General features: G+C 41.5%; 1 protein-coding gene across 1 annotated transcript in view; it reads left to right on the top strand.

Moving 5' to 3' along the window:
• Positions 1-572: 572 nt before the first annotated feature.
• The window catches only part of CPXM2 (carboxypeptidase X, M14 family member 2), a gene marked incomplete at both ends in the record, with an annotated part of 63539 nt that continues 40857 nt past the window's right edge, over positions 573-23254 (top strand). Inside the window, 3 exon segments of the mRNA XM_079536353.1 lie at positions 573-900; positions 8446-8454; positions 8457-8555. Of these exon segments, the coding sequence (XP_079392479.1) occupies positions 573-900; positions 8446-8454; positions 8457-8555 (436 nt within the window).

Here is a 23254-nt window from a genome sequence, read left to right as displayed (position 1 = left end):
ATAAAACATATTGCAAAAAGGTACATAATCCATCACACACGGGATGAGGGTGATGGGACACAGTTCCATTCTATGTCAGCATTTGCCCAGGGCTCAGAGTGCCCACCCCATCCTGCATAGCATCTCCCAGGGATGGAAAAACTCTTTTGCTGGGAGGTGAAGGCTTGCTGCCAACTTCACTGTTCTTTGAATAAATGCTCCCTTGGATCAGCTGCACGCGGGACGACTAAAGGAACTGCAAGGGGTTTTCTCCGGAGCTGTGAAGAAAGAAAACAACAACAGCAAAGGGAAGCAGCGAGTGTGCCGTGCTGGAGGTCACACCTGCCAAGACAGCATCCTGTCCTGCCTTCTCCAGCTTGTCCATCCATCCGTCTGTCTGGCTGCCGAGCGCAGTGATCACATGCATCCCGCCTGCCCCCTCCCTCCCTCCCAGCCCTGTCCCGCTGCGCTGCACAGCTCCTGCAAACTCGCCCCAAGCAGAGGAACTTTCTGCAGACAGGCTTCTTCATCCCCCCTCTGCTTCCCCTCCTGCCAAATAAAGTCTGGGGGCTTTGCTTCAACGCTAAAAACTGATGATTGCCCTTAGGAAGAGAAGCTCATGCTCCTCTCAGCTGTTCCCCGCTCTCTGTGCCCTCGGGCTGGCCGTGCTGGGGGGTCTGTCCTGGGCTGTCCCCATGGACGAACAGGATTATTATCTGCAAGAGATTAGCAACAGGGATCACTATTACTCCTTTCCATACCCTGGTGAAGAATATTTTTCTTTCACGGAGCAACCCGGAGAGGAAGGAACTATCCGTGCTTCAGAGCCAGAGGAACACCCAGGGTTCAAACCGAGCAGGAAAGAGTTAAAACCGAAGAAAAGCAGCAAAAAAGGAAAAGCCATTCTTGAACCTCCACCAGGTAACTTTCCACCTCCTCCTCCAGAGCTCGGAGGCTCTGAATCTCACACTGACTGTGACTTTTAACATTAATGAATATCCCGCTAATGGCAGTCTTGGTACTAATAACAATAATATGCTTGTGGTGGTGATGCTGGCAATGCACTATGTTTAATATCCTGCTGAACAGCTCTACAGAACTTTTACAGGCTTTTTAATCCCTTCCTTGTCAAGGGAAGACTTTTCGGATTGCTAACATTAATTATTTTGCACTCTAGATAGGATGGTTTTCCTTCTTAATTGCACTTGACAGCTGGATTGTTGTGAGAGCTGCAGTTCTATGAGTAAATGAGGAGGGACAGATTCTGCAGCGTGGGCTGTCAGTAAATGCTGACACCTCGCTCTGTCCCCAGTTTCTTGAATATAAGAGAAGTTCCTGAGCTGATTTTGTTTACAGTTTTGACTTTCTTTGAGCTTTTGCTTTAAAGCCCTCCAGAGGAAGATATGTAGACATAGGTTTTGTCTGAAATAGACCGAGTCACGGAAGCTCAATGTTGTTATCAGCCTGTAAAGCAGAGAAATTAAGCGACAACTAAAATTCCTTATTAAAAACAGACCACCTGCAATTTCCTGTGCGTTTTCTGCATGTGATTGGCTGAAAATATGCAAACGTTATTAAAATGTATAGGAGCTGTGTCAGCTGTTACCAGCCAGTCATTCCCATTAACAGCTAGTTGCACCACCAAATCTCACTTGCTAAGAACTGAGCTCCCCTTTACTTCAGGAAGAAACTTTTCATGGCAACAGCCAGAGCACAGGGCATAAAGTTGGTAGCTCAGAGGCACTGCTGTATGCAGAGCAGCAAAACAGAGAGGCAAGAATTGTACAGGCATGTTAGCTTTTCCTTGTTGTATCCAGCTAATAGAATATACAGAATTTTCAATTGAAGGTTAACATGGACAGAAATCAATTAGTTTTTGATTCGCAAAGACTTTACAATAATAAATAGTGATAAGGAAATATTATTTGTGAAATCTCAAAGCTGTTTGTGGGGCAGCCAGAGATCACAGATGAGAGCAGGACAAGCGCCTTTACGGGGGAATGGAGACATGAGACATCTATGCCTTTGGCTCCATCATAGCCTAGCTGCTTTTTGGTCTCAAATACTGCTTATTTTCTATCTAATCTGGGGAACAGTGGATTTTTAAGCCTTTAGGTATCAGGATTGCTCTTCCTCAGAAGAGTAGAGACAGCACCAGTTTCCCACCTGTAGAGGAGTATTCTGCAGTTTAGCTCTGATTTTGTCTTTCCTGTTGGCTTTTTCCCAATTTCCCTGGCACTTTAACTACTCCAGAAAATGCAGTGGCAGCAATGAGGATGGCTTGTAATCTCTGAGGGCAGTTTTCATTCATCAGCACAAACAGGCATCCACCTTGCTGAGCACCTTGCAGGTGCAGAGAAGCAGCAGCTGTACCAATACCACCCTCCTTCTTTGTGCATCCCTCTTCCTTTCCCAACCTGATTTGTTTAATGCACTGTAGATAAAGCAGCACAAAATTCCAACTCTATCCACTGGGAGAGCAAACTGAGGTCCTACAGGCATTCTGAATATGGTCACTTCCTAACAAGATGGAATCATATTCCTTTTATACACAGGAAATGATGGAATAAGGAAATTTAAACAAACCTTCCATAAACCCTCAGAGAATACACCCTGTTGTGCACTGACCACTGGATTCATGCTGGATTAATCTCTTATTATCCGCTTTTTGCTTTCCACCCTACCTGACTCTGAGTTCAGGGAGATGTTATTTCCATGTTCAGCCCAATGTGCTGAACTCAGCCTCCTCCTCTATCTCAGCATAGATGGGCACAAGGCCAAGTATGGAAGAAATGTGCTCATGATGTGCCACCAAATTGCTGGGATCAGCTCAGTTGCTGCTGCTGCCACAGCAGCCGTGTGCTCTTTTTGACACAGCTCCCACCTACAGGAAGATGTTTTAGAGCCTGTGAGCTTTTGCATAGGTACCACATACAACAGATCCCCTCCACCAAACTTTTGCTCCAGCACACGGAACCTTGACACCAACTCAACAAGTTGGTTGTTAGACCTGCTACAGTATAGTGAAATGCAATGCATTTCCTCAGGAGCAGCTGAGCTATTTTAACTGAAATAGCCCTAATAAAACCTATTCAGACACTCAGCAAAGAGTACAGCTACCGTTTGTTGAAGAAGCAAGTAACTGAAGACCAGAGTCTTATTCAAAAGGAAGTTTCAGGCAACTTTATCTGAAGAGAGTAATAAAAATTCTGGCTGCAGTATCAGAATTCCTTCCTTTTCCCTCTCCCAAAGACAAGCAAGGACACCACACAGCAGTCTGGCAAGGGCAAAGAGTAGATGTACAGGTCCAGGCAGTGCAGGGACACCAAAGCCCCATGCCATGTCATTGGGTATCTGTTGGAAGTGAATACGTGTATGTCTGGAACCACGCAGAAGGGACTAAATAAGAAAACCTGCCTGTAATTTCTCACATTCAGCCCTTGAGAAAGACAAATAGAAATATTTATGGTGATAACCAAACAGCCATGAACAGCAGCTACAAGTCTGGCTGTGTGAATATGTGTACATGTTGTATATATGCGTATACATCCATATGTTTATACGTGTATCCAGAACTGGAATTAATTTATTGGACATGCAATAAACACAAAAAATCTGCTTTTTGTGAGGCTCACTGGGAGCTGGGGCATGTGGAATTAATTATTTGTAACAAACAATAGGCTGGCTTGGAGCTGGGATGAAGGAGGCGGAGGGCTGGGGACGTGTGATCTGCCCTTTGGCTGAGCAGCTGGTACTGATCAGCCCAGGCTTGGAATCAAAGCTGAAATCAAACATAGCAGGCTGAAGGATGCAGCTCATAGCAGATAACACAGGCTCAGCTTATTTCAGCTAATTATTAAGAGTGTGAGAATACAAACATTTCAATCTGTGAAATGTTATGGTGGGAAAAATTCTATGGATGTCAGTGGGGTTGCAATGTCTGTGTTTTTTTTGTTTTTGTTTTTAAAATATAGTTAAGAACCAATATTTGCAAAATACGTGATTCAGATAAAGTAACATCAGCCTGCTTTCTTGCCCTGTAGATGACTTGCAAATGAAATGGTACTAGGCCATCCCTGGAAGGTAAGCAGTTGGATTGACAGGTTTCTGTATATACATATTTCAGTTTTCTAATTCCACCTTTGCTTTTTTAGGCCTCAATCCAAAGCCCATTCAAATCAGTGGAAAGAGTCTCATTAACATCAGTGTTTTTCTTTTATGAGTTTTTCAATAGAATTTAATAAATGCCATCTCAGCCACCACCTGGGTGGTAAATCCCCATCAGCTCTGTCTGCCCATGGGCCAAAATTTAACCTCAGAGAGGTTTATGGGGCTGAGGTGCCCGTGAACACGGCTTATAAATGCTTAAATGCTGCATATTGCTCTCGATCAGTTCCCACTCTCATTCCTATTGTGCTTGAATTTGCCACAGCTATCTCTGTAATTAAATATTCCTTTATACTTTTGTTGCTTTTCAGCATAGCTATGAAATGATTTTAGAAAGATAATGCTAAAGACATCCTATTCCATATATCTGTTCAAATCTAAGATTAAACCATGCTTTCCAAAATACCATCTACAGAGCTTTCTTTGAGACCATCTATCAAGCTCACAGGGAGTGGAGAACAGGGGGATGTACCAAACATTGGCAAAAATTCTTCCTAGGAAACAAATTTGACTTAGACAATTATACTTGTGCTGGTGATTCGTCTTCTGTCTATAGCACAATTCTGATTGCTACTGGAAAATAAAGGAGTGGTGTTCATTTGTATGGCAGAGCTCAGAATGGTTTTTAGTGAACTTTTTCACATTCCACAGGTCTTCTATTGCCTGATTTCTGGGCAATCCAAAATACATCACGATTTCCTTCCTTGTCTGTTTCTTTCGCCAAGTTTGTTGAAACTCTTCAGATACATCACTCTTCACTTCCCTCATATTTGTTTATTTTTGTGTAATATTGGCACACACTCAACAACGTCTTTTTTGTTGTTGTTGTTGTTAGATTTGTTTCTGTATATCTTGCATGGGTCAAGATCTAGTGGAACCACGTATCAATTTTCAGCATCTGACATAAGACAGCCCATAACCCCAGCAGACAGAGCTGGGAATAAAAAGCTCTCTTTCATCATCATGAAAAGCAGGAGGATGAGCCTGGGGAAATCTGCTTTCTGTCAGGCTTTATGAGGCACGTGGACAAAAGGAAGTTTTAATCCAGTCTGAAAGGAGGTCAAGGAGACATGCTTCCTCCCAAGCAAAAAGCTGCACAAAGGCAGGTTTTGACCAGATAGGTGCTGAAAGCTGCTGCCTTCATTGGCATGTCCTATCAGAGGCAGTAAGTTAAGAATGCTGGGGGGAAATTGCTGCTCAGCTGGTGTCTGTGGAGGCATTAGAGACAAAAGGCAAAGAGAAGATAGCATGGCCAATGTCATGAGATACTGTATGAGATATGTCATGAGATATTGAAATGCAAAGTCACAGCTTGAAGCAGTGATTGAGCACCTGGTGGAAGGCAGGGCCAACCCAGGGCAGCTCAGGTGCATGAAATGCAGCTGAGTGACCAGAAGGGCTGGAGCCAGGATCCACCCCTTTCCAGACCTCATTCAAGGGTTGGCAGTGGAGGTGAGGGAATCTTGCTGGAGCTCCCTGCATACTGGAGGCCTTCTGAAGGTAGCAGATTTTTTCCTTTATTTTTGTGCCTACGGCTTTTATATTTGAACAAATTCTTGCTTGCTGTAGGCTGGGACCTTGCTGCTCTGCTGTCATTGCTGAGCTTTCCATTCTGTTTCTGGTATGAGGTGAGAAATGCTTAAGGAGAGTTCAGCGAGTGAATGAAAAGCTGAAACAAGGATGTCAACTGTGGAGAACTGGAAAGGTATTAGAATCACAGAATAATTAAGGTTGGAGAAAATCTCTAGGATCACCAAGTCCAACCCTACCATGCCCAGAGACCAGTTCCCCCAGTGCTATAACTTTATAACTTAAACATCTCCAGAAACAATGACTCCATCACCTCCCTGGGCAGTCTGCTGATTGATACAGAATGGGGACGGATATCTGAGGGGGGTGTGGAGTTAAGTACTTGATTAGATTGTGGTCTTATAGATAGTTAAAATGTGGACTTGTCTGCTCTGAAGAAGAGATGAGAGTGAAAGACATGGAATGGATAACTGAAAATACATAAGCAAAGGTTTCTAGGGTACTGGTTTCCAGTTAGAATAGAAGGAAATATAGAAGGAAGAGGTGCTTGTACTTGCCAAAAGTTTGGGGTTTGGGGAGGGATTAGCTAGAAATGAGACTGAATGGGAAAAGGGGAGATTTAAAATGGGTAGCATGCTTCTAGGCTTAAAGGAAATCTAGGAGCAAGAGAGCCATTAAAGTCAGTTTTCTGAAGGCGCTTGTTGAACTTTGTTGGCAAGCTGAAGGTGGAGTAATGTCTCAGAGATGCAGCGAGGAAGAAGTCATTAGAAATTTTGGCGAGATGCATTTTAGTGGAATGCCAGAGCTGAAAGCCAGGCAGCAGGAGGCTGGCCGGGGTCTGGGAGAGAGCAATGACAGCAATGGCTTTAGGCAATGTGGTAGAGAGTGGATGAGAGGAGAGAGATGAGACAGCAGCCAGAATACAGCAGAGATAAGGGGGGACAGGGTAGAGGCTTTGGTGTTAGGGAACAGAAGGAGGTGGTAAGAGTTGTCAGAGGTCATGACTGCATACAGGGGCTGATATGTGAGTGAAGGCTATTCCATGGTAGGTGACTTATACAGAAACCAGGAATGCTATCAGTGTTGCTGCTATCCAACCCACTGGTATCTTTTGTCTTCAGCCTCATAGCTAGTTCCCATTCCTGTGTGGTCCAGAGAAAGTAAAGCACTCCTGTGACTTTAAAACTTCTGCTCAAAATTCTTTGACTAGCAAGATCTTACAATGAATTTATAGGACCTAGATTCTCTTTGGAATATTTCCCATAGATTTTAATATAACATGTGTCATATCCTAATTGCCAGATGTGACAAGCAAAGCTGAAAACATCTGGCTTTTAATGAGTTTTTTCATCTATCAACTTCTATTTTCTCCTCCAGAAATACGTAGAAAACATAACAGAACCATTCTGCTTAAGAGCCCATCCTTTAAAGAATGTTACAACAAAAGAGGACAAAGATGACTAAGAATAAATAATGAGCGGGGCCTTCAAAATTGGCCAAAACTTTCTGATTAACCACAGCTCCAATGAATAATATAACATGAGAAAAAATGTAGAATAAATACATTTGATTATGCTAGAGAAAACCATTTTCTATGATAATTCTCCCAGCAAGCTTCTCTGAATTGAAACTAATTTTTAAGGTGAAAAAATAGCTCTTTAGAAGAAGGATGATTTCACTGAATAGATTTTAATAATATGAACCTGAGCCTAGACCTGCTCCTGAAATGCCAAAGTTTTATGAGTTACTTGTTATCTGAGCTCATTCTTGTTGTTTTTAATGTTATTCTCTGCTCATTGAGCTGGTTAGAGGGGTCACTCTAAAGGTGCACGATTGAATCTCAATTATTTTTTGGTTTTGGCAGGAAGGCTTCTGTCAGCTAGGCGGACTTAGAAACTATCAAAAAGATGAAGTAGTGGTATTTGAAGGTATGGTGCAGAAGTCATATATTGAATTTTTATAATCTGAGCCTTTTCCTCCTGGAGTTTTGAGCCTCACCCAATTCCTCGTCTGCACAAGAAATGGACTCCTGCAAGTGGACTCCTGAAGTCACTGTGTAGGAACAGAGTTGAAATGTGACTGACATATTCACACAGAATAGCTGCTTGTGATTACATTAATATGATAATGCAAAGCGTGCAATGGATCTGCACCTTCATGAGGTTATGTCTTTTGGTATTGCTTGTTTTATAGCGTGCAGCTCTTTGAAATATATATACAAATATATGCCCTTATCGCTCACTTTTGCTTATTCGTGGGAAAAAACAAATGAACAACATCAACAACAACAAATTCTGACGCAGCTGAAATTTTAAAATCAAATGACTATCCACGCAAAACACTCCCATAGCCTTTACTCAGCTCAGACATTTCCCAAGAGAAAACAGAGGAATAGTAATAATCAATCATCTTAGGTGCAGGCACCTTTTAGTTTTTCCACCCCTGGGAGATATCTTAATGGATGGTTTGGTCCTTCTTAATTCAATAAGCCATGAGTTGAAGGGAGTCTGTTTTGGATTTCACTCAAGGTTGGTCATAGCCGTCATATCCATGCAGTTAGGTCTCTAATGCAGAAGTTAATTCTCTAAAACTTGCCTGAACACACTATCCATGCCATGACAAGTAGAAAGGAAATAACAGGACGCTCTGGGTGGTTGCTGTGTGTTGGAAGAGAGAAGCAAGGCATCTCATTCTCTGTGCAGTCAACAGGCAGTGCTAAAACAATTTGACAGGTGTAAAAGGAAAAGCGTTTCTCTTTTTTACCCATAGCTAAAGATGGCAACAACAACAAAAAAAGGTGAGAAAAAACAAGAGGGAGATAGAAAAGATGCCAGATGGTGACTTGGAGAGTCAGTGTGCCTATGAAGACATCAGAGGAAGTGCGTGAGGATCATTTAAATCTTTACAATACTTGATATAGTTGATGATCTCTCTGTCTCTGTTTGAGTTAAATTATAAAGCATGTTTTGGAGACCGAGATATCTAACTCCTCTTTTAGATATACAATCATTCCTTTCTATGGGATAACACTGATACTGGGAAGTAAGGATTTGTACCGTGTTATATAGCATAAATGGAGACAAGATAAGGTTTTTATTCTTCATTTCCACTGTGAAATGCATCATTTTTCTTAAACGAAAAGCTTTAGTGTGGCTTTCTGATTCTGGAGTGGTGTTTAAAGGAGCTGTCTTATAAATGGGAATCTGGCTCAATATATTGTAAAATATATCTTACAATAACGTCTTCTAAAAAATTATACAAAATACTGATATTTCTGAGTTGGAAGAGCATGTTTTACATTGGGAAGAATATGAATGACTTCATATTCTGACACATAAGTGAACTGTAAATCCTTATTGCGTTGTCTGAGGCTGAGCCTCAGTGCACACACTGGGATTTGATATTGCAGAAGGTCACAACAAAGCTGGCATACTAGACCACAGTGACCTCCAGTAACTATTAATCACAGCTGAAATTGAATATCTGATCATCTCATCCATTATTAGTGAGTACAGATACCAAAATAATTATCAGGTCAGGCTTTCTCACCCTTTATCCCTTTGGCTAGAGAATCATCCCCGTATTCCCCAGCCCTCATTTGGTTCCTTCTGAACTCTATGAAAAGGGCTGCAGAATGGGAGCTAATGCTAAGCTTTAGCAGCTTGATATGAACTCAGCAAGCTTACCTGCAAGACATGTATTCGCATCAGTAATGAGAACATTTTAGCCATGTGGGCAATCACTTGAAAGAAGATAATGATCCTCTTCCATTATCTTGTGTGATGGCCATGTTTCAAGCCTGGTATGTTTGACATATATACAATACATTGATATCTTCATAAGATGTAAACAGACATGCTCAATTTTGAGTCTTAGTACATAGATTTTTTTTCTTCACGTTTCCAAATGTTATCACAAATGTAGTACCTTTCTTGACTTTTGTTCTTGTTGGCTCTGCAAGATTGATTCTTCTATCTGGAACCTAAAAGGGAACCTGATAGGAAACCCCAAAAACCCAACTTGACTTTCAGATTTTTCTTTATGAAGAGGTCCAGTAGTTGTGTGGCCTTTGCTGTCACCACATTTGCCTTTTCCCCGTTTCCTCATATGAACTCTGGCGAGCAAAACAATCCCCTTCTCGGCCTCATTTCAATGGAAGTTCTGTTGACAAGAGAGTAGAGAGCGAGGCCAAGTAGCTCCTGATTCCAACACGTCTGAGATTTCCTGTAAGCTGCCTGATTGCACTAATCATTGTGGTGTGCTGGGAGGCGTGGAGTTTGAAATGAGAGCAACTGAAAACCATCTCTTTCAACCTTTCCCAGAAATATTCTTATGTTTTCTTCTGAGAGACTGTATTTTATGGTGATAGGTTTATGGCTCTGCTTTACTGTCAGGGTGCTCCTAAAACTTCTCTCATATGGAGGGAAAAGTTCAAATTTTCTTCAAGAAGTTATTTCAAATCTGGATGTGAACGCTCCCTTACCTATGCTCTTACTAGTGAGCCTAATGCCCTCTTTGGCTTTCACATAAACTCCTTCTTCCCCAAGATAATTTTCAATGGTGTCATGAATTTGTGTTCATGAGTTTGTGTTCATGAGTTGAGTTCACCCCTTCTGAAGATTTTCATTGGCCTACAGCAGAAATTTCAGCTTCAGCCAAAAGCCTTTTACATGTGGTTGTCTGAAGTAGAACTTAAAGCCCTCGACAATGTGAATTTTCTGATTGTTTTTTTTCTATTTGTTTTTTACATACTGAGAAGTTACAAAACACACTTCAGAAACAGAATGAAATTTGCCATCACACACTGGATGGCAAGTACTCCCAAAGATAGACCCAGTCTTATCCTACCAAGTGCTCAATCCACACTCTCTACATACTTCAAATTTCAAGGTAAAAGTCCACTCAAAGCTCTGCTGAAAGTACATCTGGGTTGTGAACGGCCTGCAGGTATGGAATTTCCCAGAGTGAGCTTACAGGGCTGATGGGAGGGAAGGATGAATAGCCAGAGGCAGTCATAGCCAGGGCCCTGGACGTATCACAAATGAAGAGAAGAATTCCTTGTAGGTATTTGGTCAGATGTGTTACCCTTAGGCTCCTCTGTTTTGGATCCCATTGGAGGACTGCAGTCCAGATGTCTTCCAGGCTCCCTTCAGAAGCATCTCACATCTGGCCCAGTTCCTTCACATCAGGTATTCCATCACATAAGTGTAATTGACAAAAAGAGGCTCCCAAAATTTTATTTCCTTCTTGTGGAGGGACAGATGATTGAGAAACCATACAGAAATGCAGAGAGCTTTGAGTCTTCTTCAAAAGATCTTTGTATGTGCTGCTATAGGGAGATACTACAGAGACCCAGAGATGGGTGGGATGCACACAGCTCCAATGGGAGAAATGGGACTGAGATAAATTCCTTCTGAAATCATAAGGAACAGCATCTGTTCTCTGAGTGATCAAATTCTTCATTTATTTAAAAAAAAAAAAAAAAAAAAAAAAAAAAAAAAAAAAAAAAACCTAAATATGAGGGTTAATATACTACAAATCTTGTGTTCTTTTTTTTTTTTTTTTTTCTTTCTTCCCCGCAAAGTTCTTGCTTGGTACTTTGGATCTGGAAACTCTATAAAGAAAAAAGGATGATGTCTGCTTGCAAGCAAGAGTTCAAGTCTACAATGAACAAAGAACAAGACTCTCATCCAGCAAATGAAGGCATTCATTGTTATTTTAAGCTATTAAATGAAAAGGAGGGAAAAATTCTTGTGGATCTACTTTCTAAATAGTCCAAATCATGACAAAGGCTAGTAATATGTGGAATGTGAACTGCTGCAGACACATCTGAATTGTTTGACATTGCTAATAATATGCAGAGAGCAAATATATACTTTGTGCTTTTTAATGCTTGGATGCCAGTCAAATGGCAATGACTGAGAGAGTCCATACAGTCTTCTGAGAGGACTAGAATGGGAAACCTTTCAAAATGTAATTAAAATGCTAGGATGAAAGTTATGCGGCTAAAATGCCACTGAGATCTTTGAAAGCATGGAGAGAAAATAGCATGCAACTGTTTTCCTGCAAAACTTCCTGATTTCTATTCATTAATTCTGAACTAATTTTTTTCCTCCCAATTAACGAGTTGAAAAACAATTTGTTATGCTCATGGAAGCTTGCCTTGAAACTTTTTCTATTCCACTGCTTTCCAGCTGCAGAATTCCCATGCCCACTGAATGCTTCCAGCTCCTGTGGGTGGTTGGGAGGGTGGGCGCTCAATGGCAGTGACTGATTTACTGATAAATCCCAGATCATGGCCTGAACATTTCACATCAGCACATTCAATCTTTGCATTGAGAAGAGTCTGTTGGAAACATTGTGGACTACTGCTGCTATAAGACTTGTGCGAGTAGTGTCTATTAGAGACAAGCAGTATATATTGGGGTTTGTTTGAATGCATTCCAAGGATCCAAAGGATAGTAAGGGCGCATCTTTTGGTGTGAGCCTTAAAGAAGAACATATGTATTCACACACACAATTTTAAACTCATGAACAACTTGTATTTGATGTCAGTTGAAGACACTGACACACGCAGCTTTGCATCATGGAGACTTCCTATGTGCCAAAGATTTGGCCTGTGATTAAGTGCATTTTCTGGACCAGAGGAGTGTTTTTAAACAAAGCAGAGAAGATGTTTAGACAGAATGAATTTTGGGAAACTTTTTGTGGGCTGTGCAAAGCTTCATAGGAAGCTGGAATAAGGTGGAAGGACCTCTGGACACTCAGCCATTTGGATTGGAGAGGTGCCCACTGTTTGAGATATTTGTCTGAACCTTACTTGAACTATTTCAGCTCCTTTACTTTCTAGCATGGATCTGGAGCTTTGTAAGAGCCTCCCTGCAAAACTTCCCTTTAATCCATTCAGAAAAACAGAGTGCCATGCCTTTCAGCATTTCTGCAGGCAGGAAGACCAGAGGTTTGTAAAAATGTTGAGCCCTCAACATTTCAAAGATATCAACGGAGCTCTTAAGACCACGGAATCCTGGTACTTGGTCTTGAGGCATTTTTTTCCTTTTTTTCCTTAAAGTTCACTAAGTTGTATATTTCATGGCTAGCTTAAGGGCAGACAGAGATGGGGAGATACAATGGATGGCCCATGGTGTGTTTGAACTCTGCTTTCAGGGTGCACCAGCTGGGACATAGGGTGTGCTAAAGGAAGGGAAAAAGCTTTGTTACATGAGTTCCTAAATTTTTTTAGGATTTCCAAGTATAGCCAAAAGACCTCCATTATTTTGTGTGTGCTCTTTGCAAATTTCTCATCCCATCTCTAAAAGCATTTCCACTATTCAAGACTGTAATTGTATCAACTGTTTCTGCTGTCCTAGTATGGTATTAGAGCTAAGCTTGGGGGAAAAAAAAGAAAAAAGAAAAAAAAAAAAATCCACCAGAAAGAATAATTAATTAAACAGCAAACAAGTCAACTGAATTTATTTTTCTCTTCTGCCGTGCTCAGGAAAACACAAACATTCCTTTTTAAGGGCTGGGAAGGAGCACGTGGTTTGAAATCAGGTTAATTGTAAGCACATAATTTTCTTCCTAAATCGTTGTCTGAGTAACAGCTCCAGGCACTACGGTGACTCTTAGGCTTTTTGAGGAGAGTTTGCTCTTATTAATTCTTTGTATTATTTCATAAATAGCAGTAACAACAGATGTGATTTGGGGGAAAAAAATATGTAAATGTCTAAGCTCCCTGCTAGAGCAGACACACCGTGTCTCCATAACACCGAGCCTTACTCTGTATAAAAGGTTTTAAACCAAGTTGGATGGATTTTAGGTATTTCCTGTCACAGGCTCTCTATATAGGTCAAGTATTCAGCCCAGATGTGCAACCTGGAGGAGGGCTGGGCTGCAGCTGAGAGCAGCCTGCATGGGGTGGTGGCTCACAAACAAACCAATGAGCATTCCCATTACTCCATGATGGTTCCTCGTGGTGGGCAGCCCAACTGTTGCTGCTGTAGGAAGAGGGGCAGCTCAGTGCAGGGAGATGCTGCATGCACAGTTAGGTGCTGGGGTGGTGATGGTCGGCTCTGCTGAGATGCTCAGCCCTTAACTGGGGATCTTTTTGCCTTGTGCATGGAGGTGTGTTTGCAGCTTGTGTTTGACAACTTAGAGGGGAAGGGGATTTTAATGCCACTTAAAGGCCACACGTCCTTTGGAAAGACTTAAATCTGGCAAGGATTTGTTTTTCATTCAGCAGAGGAAAAAAGACTCTTAAAAAAAGTGGTCACAGGTATCATTACAGATACAGAATACTTCTACATTCTGTTGGTAAATGTGTATTTTTAGTTCTAATCATGAAAAAAATGAAAGCTGACATTTCAACTCACAGTTAAGATGACTAATGACTGTCTGCTGCCTAGAGGCACTGCTCCTACTGCTCCATGGTGCTGGCACTGAAGCTTGCTGGCTCCCACCAAGAGCTAAGTCAGAGAGCTAAACTGGTAGAAAACAGCCTTCTCTGGAACCCAAAAGTGAATAGCAGAGTGATTCTATCTTCATCACTCATTCACTTGGCTTAGGCCTTGGACTGCTTCATCAAAGGAAGCTAATGCATCTGTTTTGATATCATATTCAGCACATTTTCCATCTTTTTGGAATGTCAAAGAAATGCAGTTTGGTCTATTCTAGAGCTTAAACTCGATTAGAAGTTGAATGGCATTAAGTGGAGATGGAGCAGATGACATTTGAATGGCATTAAGTGGAGGTGGAGCAGACGACATTTAAGGAGATTGCTTCCAATTCAAATGATTCTGTGATTCCTTGAAGTACTGCTTACTGGAAGGTGGCACGTTTCAGTCTTTCCCAAGTGTAAATTGAGTACTTAAGGATGGAGGCAACAGTAACTATGGCAAGAAGATGTAATGGTTCATTACTGCTATGAAGAACTCTTTTATAATTGTTCAGTTTTTTTTTCTGCTTGATGTCTGTGGGCTTCGTGTGTGTGCTAGGAAGAGAGAAGGTGGTGGGACTAGATGACCTTAGTGGTCTTTTCCAATCTTCCAATTCAATGTGTCTATTGCATGATATCAGTGACAAGATAACACTCATTTCAGTGAAGTGATGTGTTTGTAGAGAATGGAGTTTGTATGAATTTCACTACTGATATAACTCCAGGTTTGCCTCCAATTAAAGCTTGTAGAACACTTTGTAGATGCATATTTCCAGGAGCCAAAGTTCAGGCAATTTTTTCATCTTATGCATGTTTGAAGAATTTCATGCCTATGCTGTTTGTCTGTACAACTGTGCTCTAGTTATGACTGTATATAGTTACTGCTTCAGCTTCTGTAGGAGCAGGGAAGAAATTGATTGTATCACAAGACACTTTTGTACAACTGTTTTATGCAGATATTTATAACAGAAGTGTCTTGTTTATTGGGCCACTGAAGTATCTGATGATAGCAGCTATTTTGTCTTGCTTTTTTTTTACTTGTTAATGGTATTCCAAGTCTCAATGTTTATTTTTAATAGCTACAATTTTGTTCTTATTGTAGAATCTTTGGTCCTGCAGTATACCTCAGTGATTTGATATTTTAAGCTATTTTTGGCTTGAGCACATTGGATAGATACACATTTTAATGGTTCTTTTAGTCCTATATCCAGCAAGTCTGCAAGCAGTTTGACTGCTTTTTCTCCATTGTATGTCTAAGTCTGTTTGTTTAGATCTGGGAAGAAAAGAGTGGTTCTCATTTTGATGGCTGTATTCAGTTTTGTGGCTTTAGTTGGAATTACAGAAAGTCTTCATCCTGTGCTTCAGAAAAACAGAGGAGACATTTTAAATGAATAACACACAAGTCAATGTTACTCAGTGCTTATAATAAAAAGAACTGATAGAACACTTTTTGGTTCTTCAAAGGGATGTTTCTTTCCCAGAGCAACTAAATGCACATATTCCTTCGTACAGAGACTGGAGGCCATGGGTAGCAATGAGAGCACACCATACAAGGACCTGGAAGCTTTCCTCAGGCTATGCCTGTGGTGATACTTAACAGCTCAATACAGTAATAGCACTGAACACCACTTGTTATCACAGCAATTCGTTTGTCAGGGCTTTGTAGCTGTGACCCTGTTGGGAACATGCAGCTGTGTGACTCCCGCTCTCCTTCCCCACATCAGCTCAGTGTAGCTGGTGTTCCCATGGACAAGAAGAGTGGGAATTCTGGTGCAGGCCTTCTTTTTCTCCACCTTTTTCTTCTCCTGTGGATGTACGGGCTTGGCTGCTGCTTCTTACGTTCTTGGGTACTTTCTTAAGTTCTTTACTATGAGAGTGGTGAGGTGCTGGAACAGCAGCCCAGAGAGGCTGTGGATGTCCCATCCATCCCTGGAGGTGCTCAAGGCCAGGTTGGATGGGGTCCTGGGCAGCCTGGGCTGGTATTAGATATGGAGGTTGCTGGCTCTGCATGTGACAAGGGGTTGGAACTTGATGATCCTTCAGTTCCCTTCCAACTCAAGCCATTCTATGATTCCCACCTCCCAGAAGAACCATGGGCAGAAAGATCCAGTTGCAGGAGAAAAACTAGGAAATGTTTCTTGTGTTCAGGCACACCATGCATGGAGGGCAGGGATCCTGTACTGCCCATATCACAAATCATGCCATCTCTTAGGTAGAATGTATGACAGTAGCAGCAGGCAGCTCTGGGGAGGCTTCATGGCATCTGGAGTGTAGCTGAGCCTCCTGAGTCTGAAGTCTAGGTCAGAAAACTCCTAGAGAACAGGCTCTCTGGAAATTCCTGCCTCCAGCTGTGCCAGGAATAATAGATACTCTTCCTGTTAATTGTGCTGTTTTGTCACCACGAGAACAATCTGGATGTGTGAGGGAAGAAAACTGTGTAGTAATAAAACAAAAGAGTACTTTTCAAATTCCAGAAAAGTTTGATTTCATGTCAGATACGACCTAAGGATCAAAATAATCCTTAAATTACTCTTTAATTGCCTTGAACTGCTGAGTTTTCCCTGAATTTCAAAGGCAGGAGAGGAAACTCTTCTACTCTTGCATAGTCTGCAGCCTTCTGGCAGATGACTGATTCTTGCATCAGTCAGCATTTAGGTGGCAGGAAGGAAGCTTTCCTTTTCTGTGACTCACAAAAGGTCCGTGAGGCTGAGGACATAGCTTTGGTGGCCTTGGAGACTCTGGAAAAGGGTTGCAATAAAGAAAAGTATCTGATCATCCAAAGTAGCTGAAAGGTATCAGATGGGTGACGTTTGTGGAACCCTCACTGAGGTTCTGCCTTCACCTGGAGCCCATGAAAATGTTCCTCTTGAGCTAAGGAGGCTTCGGCTCAGACTTCATATCAAAGCAGGCTTTTGTGGTTTCCAACTTAAGGTGTTCATTGTTTGTTTTAAATATTCAACAGGAACCATTAGAAGTGCATGCTGCAGCACTGTAATAAATCCAGCCTTCTCATACAGCCTCTTACATTTTAAACTCCTGTGCAGTGTATTCTGCTTGTACTAGAAACATACACAGTTTTGATGCAGCATTAGAGTGCAATTAATGTTGTCTCTAGATAGGAAAATGCGGCATCGACTCAATCCTTTGATTGATCTTTGATCTGGGACTATAATTCAGCTTATTTAACTTCTGCCTAGGAGATCTGACGTGTTTGCTTTGTTCTTTTGGTGCTCAAGGAATGGGTTTATAACAAAAAGCAAATAAAGACAAAGTGTGTTTTGCCTGAAGAACCTTTATCTGACTTTACTTCTTCAGTTAATCTGGCGGACTGAACTCAGGCCAGAAAAGAAACTAGCATGCATTAATATCAATACTTAGTGAACATGGTCAGAAACTGCTCAGACTGAAACCTACAGAGCTGTTTCCAGGGAAAAGCTGGGCCTTACCAAGTATAGAGTGTGACTCATGAACATCTGTGAGAATTTCACACTTCCACGATCACATCTTCAAAACAGCAAAATTCAGCCACCCCATGTCCCCCTACAAATGGCTTAAGACTGTAAATATAATGATTTTTTTTTTTAGCATGGAGAACCTTTTCCTGTTTAAGTCAGCCCCCATAAGGACTGTCTGTGACAGCCAAACAATCAAAATACACTGTTGGCAGGCAGCAGCTCAGCAGAAATGTTCTCTTACTTGTATTTCACCTTTCAGGTGCATTGCAGTTTTAAAATAGTTTGCATAACTGAGAGCTAAGTCTTATTAGAGACATGGGAGCTAGATTGCCAGAGTTTCCTTTAAAAATTTCCACTACTGGGAGATGAATCATAAACCACACATTCCATAGGAAAAGCTCCACAGAAAGCTAATAGGGCTAGACTTATTAAATAAGCTTCATTAAGAATTTTTGTTAAAAACTAGAAAGGTCTGAAATTGGACAGACTAAAACTGGATCAAAATAGTAAGGATAATATACGTGTTAAAGTTTTCATCCCCCAAAATATATGTGTGTGGGCTTAACTAACCTATTGTAGCAGCTTCATACATTTGCAGTTTCTTCTCTACCTTTGCTTAAGTATTTTATGTAAATGGAACTCAAATTCTGCTTCTACTTTGGGATGACCCAGAAAAAGAAACAGGGAATCGGAAGCTGAAATGACAGCTGCCTTATGACGTGATTTTGCCATAGGTGCCTGAGCAAACTGTGTCAGAAGGATGAATTTTTAGCCCCCAGAGAATGAGGTCTCTGGAGAAGAGATGCGCCTGTAGCCAAGTTAGACAGGCAAACTCACACATTTGGTTTTTGTTTCAGGTTGGACGTTAGGAGACATTTATTCTCAGAGTGCTGATGCAGTGGCACAACTGCCCAAGGAGTGGTGGGATCATCATTCCTGATTCAGGAACTGTGGGGATGTGGCACTGAGGGACATGGGCATGGTGGGGGAGGCTGGAGTTGGGCTTGGGGATCTGAGAGGTCTTTTCCAGCCTTAAAGATGCTGTGGTTCTATGACTCTATGATAAAAAGCAGTAGATTGCTATCAGAAATACAACCTGAAGCACATCCTGCTGGCATCACGCTGCTTCCCTCTCAGGCAGTGACAAACCATCTGGTACTGCAGGTGCTTGCTGGTCGCTGTCATGCTCCTGCATGGTGAACTCTGGCCATGTGGAGGCTGAGATGTGCAATATGGGCTTTTGATTCTTTAAATTGATCATCGTTGTTTCTAGAGATACTTAATTGTCCATTGAGAGAACTTGGGCTGTGCTGTGTTACTGGAAATTGTTCTGGCAGTGTATGTTTGGATGGAAAATGCACAACCTGAAGAAATTGGTTACACTGCAAAGGTCATGAGGTCTTTTTCATAGTAAAAACCTGATTCAACTTCTATGAGAACAGTGCGGGTTCTTCCATTGACTCTGATGGTGCTGGCTCAAGCCCCTAGTGCAAAGTTATAGATGTCAGCAGCAACAAGAAACTATGCTGGCTCTAAAGCCATTCTCTGCATAGAGAAATTCTCTGTCAACTTGTCATCAGTGCTGCCTCGTCCTCTTCCTGCCTGTCTCTACAGTGTAACTGCCTTTCTCCCCAAACAAACATTTCAAAATACAAGGAGGTTCTTAGGTATTGTAAAACGAGAAAGCTCCTGGAGCTGAAACACATTGGAATCATAAGGAATAACCAGTTAGCCAGAGCGAATCCTGCCTCCAAACGTCAGGGAGCCTGTCAGACAGCACAGGACTGATATTTCTCCATTTCCAGGGCTGAGAGTGAGGAGTTAGACAAGCTCAGACTGGTGTGGATTGAAAAGGATTAGTGATATGGCTCCTAAAAGTGTAAGTAAAAAAAGAAACGTGCTCCTCTTTTTTTTCTTTTTCATTCCATTTGAAAAAAATGAGCAGGTTCTTAAATTGATGGGGAACATTCTTTAAATACAACAATCATTTGTCTGCTGTGCTTTTTAAAAGATAATAAAGAGTAATTTCCTAAATGCTTTCCCATTAGATACCAGAGCTGCAGAGACAATCTGTGCTCACCCGAACATCTTTATTTGGACCAGCAGAAAATAAAATAAATGAGTGATTTAGGAAATAAAGGTGAACAAGAGTGTTCTCCTTGCTCTGTTCATACCCGCGTCTTCTATTTACAACATTAATCTGCATTTCCAAGGATGACTGCTGATAATTTTATCACAAAGAATAGTTAATCTTGCAGGAGATTATCTATAACTATACTGCAGGTGTAAGGACAAGCAAGATGGTTCTGTAGAGGGAGTTGTTGCTTTTCTTTTTTAGCTGAGTTTCAGTGGTAGATGCATCGTTAGGGCATGGCTATCCTGAGGCTGACACTGCTTTCAGACCTGGTTTAATACCTCTGTACAGAGCCAAACTGAGATTACAGCCTGAGGTGGTGCTGGCTGCACCTTCAGCTAATCCTCCTGGTGCAGGCAATACCCAAGTCATACTGGGTCAATTCAGATTGCCAGAAATGAGCTGGGGATTGAAAGTAATTCCTGCATGCTTCAAGGAAGAGGTGATGGCTCGCAATGCCACACTTTGGAAAACAATAATTTTTCCATCTAGCTAGCAGAAGCAAAACTGAAAATCATGAACATGGAGATAGTTAGCAAATCTATTTTGAATTGGAACCCCCACTAGATCATTGTTGAAGAGGCAAACATTACATCTGAATCCGTACCCTGACTCTTTTTAGGCCTTGGAATTAATTAATTTGATCCAGACATCTTGTCAATGTGTTGTTTTTAAAGTGAATACCCATTCATGGTTGAAAATTGCATGTGAAATCATGATTGGATACAGCCCAGAAAGAGAGAAATGCCCACGCCTCAGCCTCTTCCCCAAACCTGCAGGATGAATGCTTGCTTTTCTGCCAGCGAGAAACATAAATATGTTGTTGGATTTTGTTACCACATTTTTATGTACACAGCATTTGGATTAAAATGCTGGATTTCCTGTATTTTCAAATTCCTTTTTTCAACTAGTTAAAGAAATGACAAAATAATTGGGTCGTTGCTTGCTGAATCTGTAACATAAAGCTGTTCTGGTTGCTTATGCTTCCCCATTTCTAAAGCTTCTGCATGTGTTTTCCAAACTAGCATTTAGACAGTCTGTGTGGCAGTTTTCATTGTTATATGGAAAGCTTCTCTAAATTACTTGGAATATATTAATTAATACTTTCAGAAGTGCAGGCTTAGCCAAAACAGGTTTATTTTCCTGTATATTTCCTAAAAATAATTAGGTTGTCTGAGTTACCTCTAGAGGAGTTAAGAAAGCTTGTAAGGGAGGATGAACCAACGCAATAGTGTAGATAAACTGAAATTCACAGTATGACTCTGGATTATTTTTTTTTTCTGTAGTGTAATGGCAACTTCAGCTTGATTGTATGACACTGTAGGGATTAACTTGGACTTCATCTGATGAGCTTGTACTGAGAGCTTTGCAGTCACCATCTCTGTACATTATAGGTCAATGGTTTGGTCCAAGATGCTTCACAGTGTATCTCTTTATTGATGATGGAATTTGTATGTCTGTGAAAAGAATGAATATTTCTGTATTTTTAGTATTTCTACATTATTAACAATCAAATGTTGTCATTGCCTCCCCTTTCCCAGACCAAACAGTCCCAGCCTTAAAGCCTAGTTCACTTTCAGAGGCAGTAAGTTAGGTGCTCTCCTATAAATTTTTATGAATAACAGTAAAAAAAAAAAAAAAGAATTGCTGGGTATTATTGAACGGCTATTAAAAATCCTAATCATTTCACTTGATACATTCTAAGCATTGACAACATGAAGATAGGACTCTACATTGCTAATAATATATTTTCATCAGAAGTATCTGTATTTTGTGTCACCTGCTCTTAGATCCAACTCTGTTGTCACTGACAACTCCCACAAACTAAGCATTTCATAATATTGGCCTGTTGATCTGATGCCTTTACAGGCAATACAAATAACTGATGCTGAAAAAAATAAAGAGCAGCTAGGTGCGTTTAACAGGGATCCATATGAACAATGAGATAATACACACCAATACATGCAAGTTTTTTTTCCCCCAACATCCTGCAGTTTAAGAAACCCTGCCTGAAATCCACCAGCAATCCCAGAATATGGCAGTTTTACAATGCTAAGAGTATTTTGGTCTGAATAAAACCAAACCCAGTTCTTTATACATACACTGGCACTGCATGTCACATCTGGGAAGGTTGGGGAGCCTCAGCCAGTATGTTGCTGGTGGAGCTGGCTGTTAGCTCAGTGGGAAATGCTCTGCTTTTTCATTAATTCCCTTCAGAACCTGCACATTGCCCCCCTAGCCTGTATTAGGCATGGTATAAACATGGAGAAAGTGATGCATGAGTGGTAAGGCAGCTTACTCTGGGTAGATGCTTTAGCGTTGTGAGGGTGTTCGCAGATTCAAATATACTGCAGTGCAAGAGGGTTTGCAGGATTACCTGTGAGATTCATTTCCCAACCTGTCTGCAGGACTGAACTTGCTAAAGGAAGGCAGGCAGTCCCCCGCTCTGTAATTTACTCTCAGTAAAGATCTGTCAGAGCCTGAGACTTCTTCCAGTCGCAGTGCAATGAAAGATGGAGCAGTCTGGAAGGAAATGCAATTAAACCCATCTGCCAATGAAACCCAAATCCTCTGAGCTGCTCCGTCCTTTGGTTCTCCTTATCCATCCTGTCTCTTCTCTGCTTGGGGTAATTAGATTGAAAGCTCTTCAGAATGAAGAACTGTCTGCAGCCTGTCTCTTGTGCACCACTACGATTGCAGTTGGTGCATAAGAAAATACATCTGTAATTAACGTTTGTCTTTGCCGCCTCTGATGAAGACATTAAACTTTGGCCACTGATTTCTGTGAGAACTTTCCTAAGGATGAGCATACAAATGCTAGCACAAATAGCACACAATGGTTTTCCTGAGGGATTTTAGGTTGTTGTGAGCTGAGCAGGAGCACAGCAAATCTCGTATACGTTTTGACAGTTTGTGCACAGCAATACAAAACCAGTGTGAGAGTCAGACCTGGCTAAATAAGCACCGAGGCGCTGTTTCCCACCTCTGCCATGTGCAGGCTTTTCAATCTTGGTCAGTGCTGAATTCAGGGCCCCTGAACTGTGCCCTGCTCTACCATTCAGACCCTGCCAGAATGCCTCTGTGCTTTTGTCCACCTTCTGCAGAGCACAGAGTGCACCTCCCAGTCCAACTACAGTGTTTCCAGGACAAATACGCTGAGGACAGTGAGAGACTCAAATACTGGGGTCATCTCAGACCACAGTGTTTTCTCTGAAAACAATGAAGTAGACTCTTTCCAATGCCTTATCTTCCAAAGCCTGAGCTCTGAGCTCTAGCTTGCTTCATTCCCAGCTCACTGTTGGGGCAATGAGATCTGCTTTTCTTTCTTTTTGCAATTTGGAGCCAAGAGAGATGGCCCCTTGTTGCAGAATTGCCCTCTTTGTGCTCAGTCATTACCTCTGCAGCTCGGCGGTCGGCCTCCCAGATCTCTGTAACAGATGCTATTGTGCAATGTGAACAACTGTGACTGAACTTTCCAGAATAGATTTTAATTAGAACCATAACTTCATACAGTAGCTTGGAATGAGTACAGGGGAAAAATCAAAACTAGATGAAAAA

This window comes from Tetrao urogallus (genome assembly GCF_951394365.1).
Source record: "Tetrao urogallus genome assembly, chromosome: 5".
NCBI lineage: Eukaryota > Metazoa > Chordata > Aves > Galliformes > Phasianidae > Tetrao > Tetrao urogallus.
Note: the sequence above shows the minus strand (reverse complement) of the source record. Positions and strands in the feature narration are given on the sequence as shown.